The 16762-nt window shown below is 37.5% G+C and overlaps 4 protein-coding genes across 5 annotated transcripts; 3 read left to right on the forward strand and 1 right to left on the reverse strand.

Moving 5' to 3' along the window:
* Positions 1–1670: 1670 nt before the first annotated feature.
* On the forward strand, positions 1671–4533 carry LOC114745295 (RAN GTPase-activating protein 1). Of its 2 annotated transcripts, none has more exons than XM_028933449.1 (2): positions 1671–1879; positions 2822–4533. In XM_028933449.1, the coding sequence occupies exon 2, from the start codon at positions 2833–2835 to the stop codon at positions 4453–4455; it is 1623 nt and encodes a 540-aa protein (XP_028789282.1). In that variant the 5' UTR covers positions 1671–1879; positions 2822–2832; the 3' UTR covers positions 4456–4533. The 2 variants fall into 2 exon arrangements, with proteins under 2 accessions (XP_028789282.1, XP_028789280.1); XM_028933447.1 differs by having other exon boundaries at positions 1749–1879; positions 2789–4533.
* A 453-nt stretch (positions 4534–4986) lies between these two features.
* LOC114745296 (chloroplast stem-loop binding protein of 41 kDa a, chloroplastic) lies at positions 4987–7403 on the reverse strand. Its single transcript, XM_028933450.1, has 6 exons — positions 7012–7403; positions 6768–6889; positions 6373–6475; positions 6139–6277; positions 5726–6003; positions 4987–5347 (listed from the first exon to the last, which is right to left on the reverse strand). The coding sequence occupies exons 1-6, from the start codon at positions 7384–7386 to the stop codon at positions 5165–5167; spliced, it is 1200 nt and encodes a 399-aa protein (XP_028789283.1). The 5' UTR covers positions 7387–7403; the 3' UTR covers positions 4987–5164.
* A 1016-nt stretch (positions 7404–8419) lies between these two features.
* LOC114745297 (uncharacterized) lies at positions 8420–9942 on the forward strand. Its single transcript, XM_028933451.1, has 5 exons — positions 8420–8507; positions 8585–8752; positions 8844–8954; positions 9078–9308; positions 9431–9942. Exons 1-5 carry the CDS (start codon positions 8460–8462, stop codon positions 9929–9931), a joined length of 1059 nt encoding a protein of 352 aa, XP_028789284.1. The 5' UTR covers positions 8420–8459; the 3' UTR covers positions 9932–9942.
* Positions 9943–15061: 5119 nt separating this feature from the next.
* On the forward strand, positions 15062–15943 carry LOC114745298 (protein FANTASTIC FOUR 1-like). Its single transcript, XM_028933452.1, has one exon. It carries the CDS (start codon positions 15062–15064, stop codon positions 15941–15943), a length of 882 nt encoding a protein of 293 aa, XP_028789285.1.
* Positions 15944–16762: the final 819 nt, after the last annotated feature.

Here is a 16762-nt window from a genome sequence, read left to right on the forward strand (position 1 = left end):
TTTTATGCATTGCATTAATTAATTAAAAGGTTCACAAGTTGCATTCTCTTTTATACTTTCTCTCTCTTATTTACCCCTTATAAATAAGGTTATATATTTGGAAAAGAAATTTCATTTCTTATATATTTATTATTTTTAATTAATTTTAAATGTTTTCTTAAACCTCATAGGTTAGTTAATCTTGGCATCATTAGTTTTTATAAAAATAGTTCAAAACTATTTCCCCCTATAATATCAATTTGAAATATCATATTTTTTCGATAATAGTTCTTTACTCAAATTATTGTAATTTACTGTGTATTGTATATAGTTCAAAACATCAACTCATCAGCTGTGCTATTAATAAGTGATAAATGTATGATTTTTTTAAAATAGTTATATAATATATAATCTCAATATATAGGTAATACTTTGGGGGGGGGGGGAGAATAGAAAGAAAGATAGCATGCAGTATGCCGTTAGACAACATGATAGTATTTAGATATTCTGGGGGAAAAAAAAACCTCCCCTCGGGGAAAGAGTGCTACTGTTATATTTTTTCGTGATTTGTCTGCCCTCCGTTTCCACTAACGCACTAAGGCCGCGAACGGATCGCATCCAAAATTTCGAACTTGGATTGAGTGAAAATGAGAGAGGAAGGAAAAGTGGGATAGAAAATGGGAGAGGAAGGAACTTTTCCCTTGCTTGGATGAAAAAGAAAATAGGAGAGAAAAGAAAAGTGGGGGGAAAAATATGGTGGGTCCCATACCCCATTTTCCTCTCAAAATTTCTCTCCACAAGTGGAGAGATTTTCACCGCTTCGGTTCATTTCCACGTTACCCCTCCCGCCAAGCTCTCATCGTTCGTCTTCTCTCCTGCGCCAAAAAGCTCTCACCGTCGCTGCTCCAGTAATCACATTCATCTAGTCGGCTGCATCTTCTTCAGGTATCATTGTCTTCTGCTCCATTTTATTTTTCTGATCTTGGGTAGGGATCTGCAATGAACTTGTGGCGAAGATTTACCTGTTTGTCCTCTGTCTCAGACCTTCTTCCTGCTTTATGTCTCCAAAACTGGTTTTCCCTTCACCCAATCGAACTTCTGCAAAGACTGAAACTTGAAACCGACCTTGAGTAGATATGAGTCTGTAAACCTGACCAAGAAGGGGTGTATCGGTGGGCTAACAAGCCATGCCCCATCCCTAAAAAAAAAAAAAACACATTTGCTAGACACAAAATAGAGGAACAGAGAATTCTGCAGAAGTTTTGGAAAGATGTAAAAAAAATTTTATAACCTTTTGCCCTTTTTGACCAACAGCGCCTGATAACCGAAAGGCATGTCATAATTGATAAATAAAACTAGGAAATGAGACTGGAGGACATCAAAAAGCGGATAACTGTATACTCTTATATCAGAATATCTAATATCAATACCTGGCTCGCTGGGTCCAAATCAGAATTAATAGAGAGGAGAGAATAACTTATCAGTTATCACCGCATCCATGACCAAAGCTTTGTTTCTTATCAAATTCTAATTACTAATAAACTATACTGAAATCAATTATAAAGTGTAAACAAACATTATAATTATTTAGGTTCTTTGCCAATTAATTATAATAAGGATATTTTAGTCATTCTAATCTTTATACATTTTCTTTCTTCTCTGTTTTCTCTCACCCATCCAAACAAAAAGAATGATAAAATTTTCCTTTCAGTTTTCTCTTCTCTTCATTTTCTTTCCTCTCATTTTCTTTCCCCCCAACTTTTCTTCCCATCCAAGCGGGGGGTCAAAATCCCCTGGAATCCAGCTGCTCCTCTGTTCCCATTTTTTACTGATTCTTCCTTAGCCTCGCTCTAGGGTTTTCTTCGGATCTCTTTGATCGAATTTGACTCACCACTCTCAGGTACCACTTCTTTTATCCCTCTCTTTGTTCGCTCTATTTCTGGATATTCTTCGTTGTTTATCTATTTCTGGACATTCTTCGTTGTTAATGCTTCATGTCTCGACTCCTGGGTCTTGCTTTAAGCTCTTTTATTTCTCTCCTTCACTTGTCCTCCTAGGGGTCAGGTTTCTTTGGATTTGATCTAACCAGTCTTTAGTGTTTCCATTATTTTTCGAGTTGTAATAATCGGTAAAAACCATGGCTTTAGATGCTGAAATAAAACTTTTGTGCTGGAGGAGTACTGTAAGCCCTGTGCCTCACAGGATTCATATTATTTGGTCTATCGTATTAAAGTGTTTATGGTCTGTGATATGTGTTTAACTATTAATCTTGATTAATCTGCCGAGATTAAATTTTTGTTGCTTTCGTACCATCTTATCGACTTGTGCAAACCGATGTTTTCGGACTTTTTTTTTTAAAAAATTTATGTGTAAATTAGTATCATAAATTTGAAGTAATATGTCATAGTAAGCATATTATACTTCCTTAAATTTTCAACTGAGAGCTTATATTTATGTGCCACCTGTTCTTTCAATCTGGGTTTATGATAATAAGTTTGTTTACAAGTCGAGCCATATCAAAAGCTTTTTGGTTATATAATCTACTGTGATGTGTTGTTTCTGATCAGTAGGGTCTCTTACTCCCCTGGTCAAATCAATCCCCTTTGCCATTGTTGTGGCAGCTATTTCTACAATTATCTTATTGGTTTACTACAATCTATACATTGTATCGTTGACCTTTTTTCATGAACAATTTGTTATCCTCCTGGTGTCTTCTAGTAAGTAGTAATTGGTATCTCTGTTTTTTTTTTCTTTTTAAGTTGCCAGCTAATAATTAGCACCTGACATCTTATGTGTTTAATTTTGGCAGAGGCATCTAATGTTACTGTCATGGTTGTTACAGGTTGCTTTGGTATGGATTCCACAGAACAGACATACCAGCATCGCTCATTTTCAATCAAATTATGGCCCCCTAGCCAGAGTACCAGGTTAATGCTTGTAGAGCGAATGACCAAAAATCTGACAACTCCATCCATTTTCTCTCGAAAGTATGGACTGCTTAGCAGAGAAGAGGCTGAGGAGGATGCAAAGAAAATTGAGGAAACAGTGTTCACCATGGCTAACCAACATTTTGAGAAGGAGCCTGACGGTGATGGGAGTTCTGCTGTGCAAATTTATGCTAAAGAATCAAGTAAGCTTATGTTGGAGGTATTGAAAAGAGGCCCTCGCATGAAGGAAGATGGAGAATCCATAGATGGAAAGGTTACCGTGACTGCTGATACTGTTTTTGATATATCCGGAGGGCGCAGAGCCTTTATTGATGGAGAGGAAGCTGCAGAACTTCTGAAACCCCTGAGAGAACCAAATTCATATACAAAGATATGCTTTAGCAATCGAAGTTTTGGCTTGGATGCTGCTTGTGTTGCTGAACCCATCCTATCATCAATTAAGCATCAATTGACAGAAGTTGATCTATCAGATTTTATTGCTGGAAGACCTGAAGCAGAAGCTCTTGAAGTGATGACTATATTTTCATCAGTGCTGGAAGGTTGTGCTTTAAAGTCTCTCAATCTGTCAAATAATGCCATGGGTGAAAAGGGGGTTAGGGCATTTGGGTCACTCCTAAGTTCACAAACTAACTTGGAGGAGCTATATTTGATGAATGACGGTATATCAGAGGAAGCTGCAAAAGCAGTTTGTGAACTGATTCCTTCCACTGAGAAGCTCCGGGTTCTTCATTTTCATAACAACATGACTGGAGATGCAGGGGCCATTGCTATAGCTGGTATTCTGAAACGTTCTCCAGCTATGGAGGATTTTCGTTGTTCATCTACCAGAGTAGGCTCTGATGGTGGTATTGCCCTAGCAGAAGCCCTTGGGACTTGTACACATTTGAGGAAGCTCGATTTGCGGGACAACATGTTTGGTGTAGAAGCTGGAGTTGCCCTGGGTAAAGTTATACCTGCATTTGCAGATCTGACCGAGATATACCTCAGTTATTTGAACTTAGAGGATGAGGGGGCAGAAGCAATCGCTATTGCTCTCAAAGAATCTGCTCCATCACTAGAGATTCTGGAAATATCTGGAAACGATATTAGTGCTAAAGGTGCTGCTTCATTGGCTGCCTGCATAGCCTCCAAACAATTCCTTACCAAGTTAAATCTGTCTGAGAATGAGCTAAAGGATGAAGGTGCAATTTTGATTAGCAAGGCACTGGAAGAGGGTCATGGCCAACTAAATGAAGTCGATTTGAGCACTAATGCCATCAGAAGGTCGGGAGCTAGGCTATTGGCCCAAGCTGTTGTGCGGAAAGCTGGATTCAAGTTGCTTAATATCGATGCCAACTTCATATCTGACGAAGGGATTGATGAGCTGAAAAATATATTTAAAAATTGCCCCCATATGCTTGGTCCCTTGGATGAAAATGATCCGGAAGGAGAAGACAATGACGTTGATGACGAAACTGAAGAGGACGGTGCTGATCATGATGAATTGGAATCAAAACTGAAGGGACTCAACATTAAGCAGGATTCTTAGGACCTTGATGAATGTAACTTATAATTTTAATCTTGTAGCTCAATTCGTATTTTCAGTTGACGAAGTTTTTTTTTTTTTTTCCAAGATTGTCATTCAGCTTAACTCGACCTTCTGTGAAAAATGTATTAATTCCATTAACATCATAAACCTGTAGTTTCGGAAATTCTTATCTTAGGTTGCTGTGTGACTCCTACCTTCGTTTGTGTGCGTTTTTTATCCCTTTTATTGCATCGTCTTTTATGGGTGATTGCTGAGGTTTTGACTGAATGCCTGGTGATGGTAGGTGACTAGACAATCCAAGAATTTTATGTATCTGTTGATCGCCAGGACCTTGAAAGCTTGGATACTAGCTATCAAAATGCCGCTTATGTGGAGAATCTACAAATGATTATGGTATGACATATTTAGGCTACAATTTTCGGCCAATAAGGTTACGTTTATTATATCTTATGATCAATCTGCAATATTTGTGATCCATCGTGGATTCTCGAAATGCTTGAGTGCATTCTGGAAAACTGATGATACGATAGATTCATTCTAAAGCCGAAGTAGATCCTCAGAATAAGCTACGGTCTGGTACAGATATGCATATCAAATTATTAAAACCTTTCTCCTTTCAAGAAGAATTTGGTCAAGTAGTATTCTCTAATACACTTGTTTCCTCATAGGGTAACAGGAAAACTTACAGTATGGTTTGGGTATGAATGGATCACACAGGTACTGGAACTTTTAAGGACTCTAATATTTTATCATCTAGCTCAAACTTCATGTCCTTCTTGTCTCTCCCAATCTTGACGTACTCATCAAAACGTTCTTTCAAGTCCTCAGGAAGGTTTGTGCTGCATGTCCATCCCAACTTTACTTTGGCTGCTCTAGGCTCGGCATAGAAGTGCTGCATCATGCACACTCATATGTAAAACATGTATTTTGTGTGTGTGTGTAAGATGAGTACGTGACCAATACACTGGTGGGCAAGGCATTCATATATCATACTAACTCCATTACTTAATATAAGATATATTATATGATCTTTATGAAATACTTATATATATATATATATCAGTTTATAAGTTAGGCAAATTAGTTCAGATAAAAATGATAAATATAAATATTTTAAAATAATTGTTTAGTTTTTTTAATATTTCCAAATCAATCAACTGGTAAGACCCGGAGGTAGTAGTTCCATACCTTCGATAAATTTGATGCTATAACCATAGTGTCATGCTAATTTTTGAAACATCAGTGTGTCAAGTAAAAGACGTGTAATTACCATATTCCGGAAGGGGAAAGCTTTCTTAGCATCAATTCCAACAGCTTTAGGGTCATAAAGCACGATGTTAATAGGCCGCTGTGCAGCTTGGGCACATAGTTTGGCCATTCCAACCAAAGTCACAGCACGGTCGCTCACACAGTTGAAAATGTTATAATTCGCGGCTTCTGGTTTCTCAACAGCTAGAGTAAGCATGGAAGACAAGTCCCTAACATGAGCTATGTTTGTGAGTTGCAAGCCAGAGCCAGGAATTGGCACTGGTCTGTTCCTCACAATTCCTGAAACACAGAATATTCATATGTTGGCATATAATGAAATCTACTGCCAACCTCTTGTCTAAGAAATTACATACGCTATCTGACGTTTCAAGAGACAAATAAGAGATAAAGCTTGTCTGTGATTTTCCCACTTACTATCAAAAAACCACTCTTCACAGTCTTTGTTGTTGCCGGAGCCAATCATATACTGTGGCCGGAATATTGACCAGCTGCCAAAAGTTTCCTCAATATATTTCTCCACCCCAACATGACCAGCATCAGCTTTAACAACATCCTGAATGGGAGGAGGTTTCAACTCCGGCTAATATTGCTATTGGCACGCATGAATAATATGTATATATATATACTGAGATCATAAATATAACATACCCCTTCAACATGGGGAGGTTCATCGGTTGGTTTGTAGATTCCAGCACTGCTGATGAACAAGAATTGCTTGGTTCCAGAACTTTTGGCCCAGTCTATCACAGGTCTACAAGCGTGTATTGATGTTAGGCTAGTGTCTTGGAAATAGCAATTGCATATTCACTCCTGAATATATTTTAAGGAAAACCGGAGAAAAGGGCATTTGCCTTGCCATTTCCAGCAACTATTTATTCAAGGATACTAATTCTCATTATTATAGACACAAAACGTTATTATGAAATGGGATCAAAGTAGCAAGACACAATCATGCCGAGGAAGACGTAGATGAAACCCAAAGCAATGACTTTCCATCAAAATTTAGCATCACCAAGCAAAGTACAAGAATTAAAGCAACAAACCTCACAGCGTCAAGGTCCTTGCCATTGTTGTCCAAAACCACATCAAATGTTTCCCCTCCCACAACACTCCCTATTTCTGCTGGATTTCCCCAGATTGTGCGGCCTCCAGAGCTCACAATTTCCTGAATATTTTCCAATTTCGCACGTAAATACAAGGGATTCACAATATTCATCACTAATATCACAGAGACATATGCGTTGCGAAAGCAAACATCATGTTCAGAGCGAGATAGGAATTTATAACTGAAAATCTGCTAAAAGGGGGTTTCTTCATCTTGCCGGAGCTTTCTTCACCAACAGTGAGAATAGTGACCGAATGGCCATTACCCAGAAGCTCTTTGGCGAAATAAAAGCCAATCACGGCATGCCCACCACTGTCGGTATTCACAATAAGCACCTTCTTCTTCTGTTCAGCACTAGCCCTCAGAGTGAAAGCAGGAGTGGCAAAACGTGTAAAAGTGGAAGGGTGGGGGAGAAGGATGGGAGAAACAGAGAGAGAGGAGGAATAGGATAAGGAAGAGAAAGAAAGGCGAGAAGAAGAAGAAGGAAGAGAGGGTGGTAGGAGAGTGGAAGAGGATGAAGAGTGAAGCAAGAATGAAGAAGAAGCAAGAGAGGCCATTGATTCTCGATCCCGTTGCTTCACAGAGAATGAGAACCAGCAGTTGCTTTTACACAAGATAGAGTTAGCTATATACGTGCCTCCTCAGGTCAATTTCCTGGGTAATTTCTGGATCACACCAAAGAAAGCACGATGGGTTTTACGTGGATATGCTCCTACTTTTGGGGAGGCGCAGGGAGAGAAATAAGGTGGTCAGTGCAACTATTAAAAGAAATGCATACAAATTTAATTTGTTTTTTTTTTACCATCGTTCTTCGTCTAAACAAATGAATGTAAAGAATTTAGTTTCCAAATTTTGATTTTATGCAAATTTAATTATTTTTAAATATGATTATTTGGGAACTCTTGTACTATCTCTTAATTAATTAGAGGATCTGTTTATTTACATGTCTACATATTTTATAAAAACCTGAATTTTTATTGAAATACTATAATTAACTTTCGAAAAAAAATTATGAGTAATATAGTCATTTCAATAAATTTAAAAATTTCAATTTGTTATTGTAATTTTGTTTATTTGGGTGATTATTTAAAAATTTTTAAATTCAAAAATCATTTTTACTGTCATTTTCCTAATAAAAAATTAAGCTAATGAAAAAATTTAAAAAATAATTTGTATGTGTAAAGTGTTTTTATTTTGGAAGAATTATAATAAGATTTAAAAAAATTATTAAAAAATCTCAATAACAATCTAAACAATTTATAATAATAAGTTACATAATAGAAAATAATAACTTTTAGAATTTATTTTATAATTTTTTTAGACTCTTTATAATTTTCTTTTTTATTTTTTCGGGGAGCGCCGAGCAATAAGTCAGAATCGAGGGATTGGCCAATCAAAATAGAGTGTGGACGGGACAGCCAACTATAAATAGTAGAGTAGTGACAGTAATAAAAGAAAAGGAGCTTCAGATTTCCGAACGTTACTCGGAGATAACGGCAGTAGGGCCCATCTATATTTAAACCCTTGCAATCCTTCTCCTCCCCAGTCTGCCTTTTGAAAAGTGGAAACTATCCGTTTGAGCCTCACCTTCTCCTCACCCTCTCTCTCTCCCTCTCCCCCAGTCACTGCAATGGCAACATCTCTCGACTCATCACCCTCCCCTCTCCGACTAAACCAGGTTTCTTATTCTTCATCATTCTCTCACTCTTTCTACTTTCCATCAGCTTTTTGTGGTTATTATTGTTATTTTGACAGGAGGCCGCTAGTGAACCTATGGCTTCTTCTTCTCCGCCTCTGTTCAGCCCTTCTTCCGATAAGCGTTTCTGGAGCAATCTCCGGAACAGGATGGACACCATTCTTGATGATCGTCATCCCAAAATCTCCAACGATGATGATTCTTCTACTCACACTCTTGCCCGTGAGGTTAGTCTCCGTCTCTAGAAAAATTATGATGGGTTCTCTTCCGTACTGGGAAAACTAAGTAATGGGCTCTTGAGCTTCGTTCATTTTGCAGAGTGAAAAATCTAACAGGTTGAAGGAAGGTTCTTTGCTGCTCATCAGGGGGTTTGACTCCATCGCCCACACTCTCTCTCTGCTTTCAAACAATTTGGACAATGCCTTACAGGTATTATTCTGAATTCTGACCTCTACTTGAGCATTTTTCATGCATTCTCTTTGCAGATCCTTGTTGAATTATCAGTCTCTTAGGCATTTCATTTACAATTCTCGCCCTTTCTTTTACCCAAAGGGAGCCAGAGAATTGGGTCAACCGCCCACATTGACCGACATATTCCAGAGCAAACATTACAAGGGTGAGAGTAAAGAAACCGAATCAGAAGAGAAAAAGAAAGAAGACGAATCTAAAAAAGGAGCAAAAAGGAAGTATGATCCGAGTGAGTTGTCAGAAGTCACTGCGGATGACTCCCAGAAGGCAAATGAAGGAAGAAACAGAAACAAAAACCTGAAGAAAGCCAAAAATGTTGGTACAATTCATCTTTCTAACGGCGCTTTTGTTCCATGTCTAAAAGCACTACTTTTTCTAGATAAAAGGTACTCGTTTTATCTATATCAGCTTAAAGGTACTTGTTTTATCTATGTCAGCTTGCAGTTTTAATGGCAAGCAAAGCAGCCTCACTTGCCAGAGAATTGAAGTCTATAAAGTCAGACTTGAGCTTCTTGCAAGAAAGATGTGCTCTGCTTGAAGAGGAGAATGGCAGGCTGCGTGATGGGTTTGCTAAAGGAATAAGGCCAGAGGAAGATGATCTGGTGAGGCTTCAACTTGAAGCATTACTTGCAGAAAAATCCAGATTGGCCAATGAAAACGCAAATCTGATAAGAGAAAACCAGTGCCTGCATCAGCTAGTGGAGTACCACCAACATACATCTCAAGACCTCTCGGAATCATACGAGCAGGTCATCCAGGGAATGTGCTTGGACTTCTCGTCTCCGTTGCCATCAATTGCCGGAGACAAAGAAGAAGAAGAAAAAGGAGATGATGATGATGATTGTAAGACGAAAGCATTTCAAACGCCTAGGAGCGACCTCTTCGAGTTCCCTTCACTTGACAATGAGGGCAGTCATGGGGATGATGAGAAAAACTGAAAAATTGAGGATCGTCTTTCTTCCAAAACCCTTAAATTTTATAGTAATATATTGTATTCCTCTTCAAGTTCTCTGTTTCGCTTGATGACGAGAGCTATCATGAGGTGGGTACGGAAATTTTCAGGCATCACCGTTAATCTTAGATGCCATAATATTCAAATATTGTACTAGTAATAAATCAAACTTATAAATTATTGACATTAATTATCTGCACATTCATGCGTCTTTTTATTTACACTATATATATATATATATATATATATATAAAGTAAGAATGATCGTTTAAATCTCATGGGCTTTATTTGAAGAATTACGGGATGAAATCAAGTGTTTTGTTTGTGAAATTGTGAAAAGGCAAAAGCATACATAACTTTGCAATTCAGTCTTGTATTTGTGGTTGAACATTCTTGTGGTTTTCTTTGTTGTGCTTTCAAGGCTCTGTTCTCTGTCCAAAAAATAAAAACAAGCATTTTTTTTTTGGGTTTTTGTTTTCAAGCCGTGCTCAGAAAATTAAAATGCCTTTCAACCGTTGTCATTAACCCCTGTTATCGGGACTTTCACCTTAATTTTTAATTTAAAGTTTACTTAATTCTAATTTATTTAGTCAAGAAATATTTCCCTACAAGCATAAGTATACTTCTATTAAATGCAAACGAGTTCGAGTCACACTAAATACAGTCACCTTTGTAGACAAGAGATCCAAACCTTAATTCATTAGGAGCTGTCCTCTTCTGCATTTAGTTGAGAAACATATAATATTGAGGTTTTTTCAGAGAAAAGAGGGTTAAAAAAGATTACAGACTCGGGAATCTCGGACCCAAGGCATCATCAAGAAAGAGACTGTGGAACACCAGGCCAGGCCTACTGTTTCCAAATGCCACACAGGCCCAAATCCATCCCGACCCCAAGAAATTGGGCCTAAGTGAGCCAGACCAAATTCCCAGCTCAGCCTCATTTGCCTTTATCTATTACAATCTCCAGTCCTAACTAAATAGCAGAGTTAATTAGAGCCTTAATTTGATCTTAATTAGAATTTTCAATCTAATTTATTTTTCATATTTATTTTTTTATTTAAGCAATCCCCATGATGGTTACACATGTTAAAGGATTTTTATTTTAATACATGCGATTAATAAAGGTATTTTAATGAAGACAATACTCATTTATTATAAATAACTAATTCAACTAACTTTGTTAACATTCAGAAATTAGTTGTTAAGCTTTTATATAGAACTCTTATTTTATTAACCAACTAAATATTCTTTTTTTTTTTTAAGATGGCATGGCGAATAATCTTGTAACCTAATAGCATGAGAATTCTCTTATAAGTAGAAATTGTGGATTTGATTTCACATGCTACTTTAAACTTCTATTGTCCACCCTTCTAAAAATATCAGTCCATTAAATTTGTTCTTTAATAACCCTATTTTATCAGATTATTGCATGTACAGTTTATATATGAATATTTCATTCATTTGTGAATTAATATATTTTGATTTAACTATTGCTCTTTTCTAGATTATATATAAATATTTTTATATATTTAATTAAATTATATAAATTCTCATGAAAAAAAATAAATTATATAAATTTAGTCATGATTATTGAGTTGACCCTTGATCAACTATACGTATATGATTGGATTATTGATCTTGAGCCCCTCTGTCTTAATTAGTTTAACCACTACTGGTCCAATTTTCAATTTCTTCAAATTAACTATGCCATCGGCATTTCATCTCTTTGGAAATTTGGGAACGAAGTCCTGTTTGAGATAATAATGGTGGTGAGTTGTGAGTTGTCCTCGCACTTGATACGTTAGAAGCCAAGGAATGAGGTCTCTTACCTTGGAATCTAAGAATCGTTAATGCTGCGCGCGCGGAGAAGAAATTCGTTGAAACTGAAGCTTCCAAAATGATATCTCTGCGCCGTCCATAATAAAGCACGCAACATATTATATTAACGTAAGAGGAAATACCTTTCTTTTTTGGTCCATCGATCCTCTGCAACTCACCATTGAGCAGCCATTTGTTTCATGACAAGCTTGCATGGCCTACGTGCCCCTGTGCTATCCATCTTGATCTCACTGCATTCCTGAAAAATGCAACCGAAAGAGGAAAAAAAATAATAAAAGTAGCAGCACTACCATCAATAACCTCGTCAAAAGTCAACATTTGAATAGAATCATCAATCTTTCTTCCTAGAAATCTTTGTAATTTATTTTATATATATTACAAAACCATGTTCAAATAACAAACGATGCTTCCACCTAGAACGCACATAATAATGAGGTCTAGCTGGCCCTAGGGTTTCTCCTTCCCTGGTTGGTCAACTGAGAACAAAACGTAGATTGCAAAGTGTATCATGCGAGCAAATTCGATGGCTAGGGCTTCGACCTTTTCCTGAGAAAGTGTGCATGGCGCATATATTCTTGCCTCCCCCGACATTTTCCTCTTATTTCTTCACTTAATAAATAAAAGCAGTTAGCGAGGAGAAGGACTGTGAATGCTAGGTCCCCCTCTTCTTCTTCCATCGCTTTTATTTCATACCGTCCTCCTTTGTTGGAATAAGATTCCTCCACAGTTTTTGCACATATTTGTCTCAAAGCTAACCTCAGAACCGTATATTTGATGTTTCACGTCATCCCCGTCTCAAAATAAACCAATGTTGGTGGTTCGCCGTGTTAACAAGGGACCACAAATCAATCAAGTGATCAACGTTATATAAAAGGACATGGCGGAGAAAATGATCGACGTGATTTACGTCCTCACGTTTTCTTACTATATATCTTATTATCTCTGTTTATATCCCTGTGGTAATCAATGACAGCAATTTATTCAGATGTAATAAGACGGTCATCTGTACGTGTTATCCTTTAATTTCATGGATCATAATTACTCATCACATGATTGGGGCATCTTGTGACATGCATGCATGTAGAAAACAAACACCAACAAAAAATGACTAAGCAGCTTTGCTTTTCAATATTACTGGTGAAAAATTGGTCTGTTTCAATTAAAAGGGCAAAGTGATAGTAGTATGCCACCTGTCATTAACTTAATTATCGGTGATGAGACATGACATTTGTTTTTTGTTGGGTATTAAATGAGACTTGAGCTACCAAGACACACAATTATATATTACAGTTTGAACATGGAATCATGTCGATCGGTGCAAGGTGGCAACTTTCTTACGTTTGTTGTTCACTAAAACCTAGGGTTTAGTTGAATTTATGAGGTTGCATGTTAGTCATTAGATGAGAAGATGAATGAGAAGTGTTACATTACGCAATATCATACAAAGCATTGATGCTCGTGTTTTTTTTTGTGTGCATGACAGATTCCTAGACAGCCAAATGCTGCTATGTATTTTTCTGATTTATATTGTTGAAGAAGCTATTATAGAGATATGTATACGGAGGGATGAGGCTTTTAGGGACTGCATGCTTTCGTAGATTTGCTTTATTTGATTCAACAGCTCTTCAACTTGTCGAAGCAAGCAAAATATGCGAGTCCTGTGCAGATTTTGACAGTGTAAAAGTGATTTGGCCAATGGAAAGACACGAAAGGCCAAGGAGGAAAAGGTAATAATGAATCGATGCTCGATTTCTTCTAATTTGCTTCGACCTGCACTAGCCGTAGATTTCAAAGAGCGCGTGCCATAAACTTCATGATTGATGAAACAAAGCTAAGTCAAGAAAAAGGACATTAGATTGACGATTATACTAAGGTTTTATTATGCATGGGTTCCTCTTGATCCTTTGTTTGGTCGGTTGACTCTAAAATTTCTTTATTAGCTTATATTATTACATAAATATCTCGCTGTCTGCTCTAAGAATATTATATATATTCTACAAAGTAGCACCTATAATACGTTCCCACTGTTAACTTTACGTAACTTTCACTTAAAACATCAAACCATTGTTTATCTAAGATGATTCAAGTAACTAAACACTGTGTTTAGAGTTTGGACCACTCGGAATTCCATCTTAGGTTTGGAATAAACTTACATCAGAGTATGTCTTTTGTGTCAGTTCAAGGAACGATATTTTGAATCTTGAAGGAAAAGAAACAATAATAACACCAGAATAAACTACCCTAATAAAGTACTCGGACGGAAAGACGTAATCTTTGTGATTGAACATAACGAAAGGATCAAAATGATGGAATGACAGAGTAGTGAGTATGATGGAACATAGTAGTATAACTGTTGTTGGTTTCTGTGGCTAAGCTTTAGGCTCTGTTGATGGCAATGCCACATCGATAGAATTTCAACCAATGGCTATGAAAAATAGAAGCCAAAGCAACGAATCCATTCTGGACAGACTCAAAAAGATCACTCTGTCTTCTGGTGGTCAACCAGCTTATGAGCAGAACCATACAAAGCTTCCTTTATCATACTCTTACTTCCATAATTCTTGCTTCTTTTAATTTTTTGTTTTCACCTTATCTTTTTAGTATAAGTTTATTGACCAGAGATATATTCCACTACTCTTGTCTCGTGCTTTTTCAACTAGTCATGTTCCCACTGAATTTTCCTTCACTTTATTCGGCTGTAATATAAATCCAATTAAGTCCTTATTGGTAAAGGCAGCTGTCATGTAAAATTGCTTGATAATTACTTTGCATGTATTTTGTATGTGTGTATGTGTGGGCATATGGCATAAACACACAGTCAAAACCGACGAAACAGAGTGTTAATAACCAGATAGAGCGAAATATTAACACAAAGAGGGACTCCGTTGAAAAAGTTGATATTTGGGATACTTGAAGTAGAAGGTTACTACATGTATAATTTACTAAGTATACAAATAGAGCTACGGACAGCACTCTGGTGTTGCCCAACTATATATTGAGATGCATCTTTCCCACTTCTACTTCATGCCCATTCCTCTGTTCTCTCCTACCTTCTCTCTCCTTTTTCCACAGAACCCATTTTCAATTTGAGGCGAACCCAAAGATGGGTTCTGTTTAAATCCTTCTTCTTCACAGCAGATCTCCATTTTTCTCATCGTTTTAACTGGAACTTGGTGAGAGAGTGAGGCAAAAAAAGGGAGGAAAACTTTGTTTCCCTTCCCCTGTTGTGCTCTTTCCTTTTGCCTTTTGTTACAGTTAGTATTTGCGGCTAACGCAAATGTCTTCCTCAAGTGTTTGTCAAGGGTTTCGATCATGTCTGGAGCCCTGGCCAGTTGAACCACAAATTCTAAGGCTCAAATTGGCTCCACCAGCGTCCCTCTCACTCTCTGAATCCCAAGAGAAATCCAGCACGAACGATGAAATTTCCACGAGAATGGACAACAATGCTGACAAGGGTGGATGGAGTTTTCTTCTGCCTCTCAAGAAAACTGAGGATCCTCAATCTCAAAACGTCTATGTCCATCCTGCTGTGAAACACTCCTCCTCCAAGCTCACTGGAAAGAGCTTGGAAATGTGCACAGAAAGTCTAGGTTGCGAGACTGGTAGTGATAATGCCAGTGGAAACTTGGACGAATTTTCCTTCCTTTCATCAGAAAATAGCACCACTTGTTTCTCAAGACAAACCTCAGAACCCTGTAGAAGTTACTCTATGTCCAGAAGAATGAAACGTTCAAACAGCTTCCCACCTCCTCTGACTTCTATTACAGATTTGGGTGGGGTTCAAGTGAGGTCTCATCGTGAAGATGGTAGGCTAATCTTGGAAGCTGTAACTACCCCTTCTGTTCAGCCTTGTTTTCGAGCACAGCGGAGTAATGGCAGGCTCACTCTTACCATGTTTCAGACATTCCTTTCTGGTGATGATGAAGAAGAAAAAGTAGCTGAAGATAATGAAGAAGAGAAGGAGAAGGAGGAGGAAGAACAAGAAGTTGCGGGCGTAGATTATGAAGATACTGATGCAGAGGAGTTGGAAGGGTTAAACGATATTGTTGATGATGAAATTGGAAACAGAAAGTTGGCCCGACCAGGAAGGTGCAAGGAAAGTGGGAATAGGAACAACAACGCGATGCCCAATTGGGAGCCATTTTGGGTGGCCACTTGAGCTCTCTCTTCTCTGTGTGTGGCTTTGAGCAGCTGAACTTACTAATCTTATCTTCACTTTCACTTTCATTTTTATTTTTTTCAGTTCCCTGTTAGGATTTCAGTGGTTATTTATGATTGGAAGATTGGTGCTTGGAGTCTCAGAATGTCCTAATTGGTAGTTATTATAGTTATTAGTTATATTGGACACTGTCCTTCTATCCTTTTGTGGCCTTTGTATCCGTTTTATTTTATTCATTCCTCTTTCTTTGGTCCTCTCCGGAAGCATAAAACAATTAAAATTTAAATTTAAAAAAAAAACAGAGGAGCAAGGCAAAAATAATCTAATTTTTCATTTTTCCTCCTTCATTTATTGCGATTCAATCATAAGCCAACAATGGTGATGCTCGAACATGTTACCGACTAACAAGTGGACCCAAAACCTGAACCACACTGCAATTTATCGTAATATTATTGCCACTGCACATGTTTGATGTTCTTAGTCACATAACGAGGTAAAAGTGCATTATCAGCCATCACCAGCTTCAGCTTCAGGCAGTGTCATTTGGTTCAATCTCCATTAGACTTAAGCTTAAAATCTTGTTTATCTTCAGGCCCACTTTAATGTATCGTGAAAGTGATGATCAAATTCAAAGTCACGTGACTAAATAGGTGAAACAAGCTGAATTGAAGTGTCCCCTGCAACCATGACGTTTGCAGAAACAGAGGGTTGGCACCGGAATCTTTCTCACGGAATTTAATGGTTCATTTTTGCGGTGAGATGTGATAATGCAGGTGGCTTCTTTCCTTTTTATTTCATGTAACAGAAACAGATAACTAA

The sequence above is a fragment of the Neltuma alba genome, unplaced genomic scaffold (genome assembly GCF_004799145.2).
Source record: "Neltuma alba isolate B1F8T4 unplaced genomic scaffold, ASM479914v2 tig00004598_pilon, whole genome shotgun sequence".
Lineage (NCBI taxonomy): Eukaryota > Viridiplantae > Streptophyta > Magnoliopsida > Fabales > Fabaceae > Neltuma > Neltuma alba.

Excerpts from the sequence above, each read along its gene's own strand:
- LOC114745295 (XM_028933447.1), top strand. The coding sequence starts at position 2,809 with ATGGTTGTTACAGGTTGCTTTGGTATGGATTCCACAGAACAGACATAC.
- LOC114745296 (XM_028933450.1), bottom strand. The coding sequence starts at position 7,386 with ATGGCCTCTCTTGCTTCTTCTTCATTCTTGCTTCACTCTTCATCCTCT. Across the intron at positions 6,278-6,372 it reads AACCTCCCCATGTTGAAGGG|GATGTTGTTAAAGCTGATGC; the intron begins GTATGTTATATT and ends CCTCCCATTCAG. Across the intron at positions 6,004-6,138 it reads TGAAGAGTGGTTTTTTGATA|GAATTGTGAGGAACAGACCA; the intron begins GTAAGTGGGAAA and ends TCTGTGTTTCAG.
- LOC114745297 (XM_028933451.1), top strand. The coding sequence starts at position 8,460 with ATGGCAACATCTCTCGACTCATCACCCTCCCCTCTCCGACTAAACCAG. Across the intron at positions 8,508-8,584 it reads CCCCTCTCCGACTAAACCAG|GAGGCCGCTAGTGAACCTAT; the intron begins GTTTCTTATTCT and ends TTATTTTGACAG. Across the intron at positions 9,309-9,430 it reads ACCTGAAGAAAGCCAAAAAT|CTTGCAGTTTTAATGGCAAG; the intron begins GTTGGTACAATT and ends TATCTATGTCAG.
- LOC114745298 (XM_028933452.1), top strand. The coding sequence starts at position 15,062 with ATGTCTTCCTCAAGTGTTTGTCAAGGGTTTCGATCATGTCTGGAGCCC.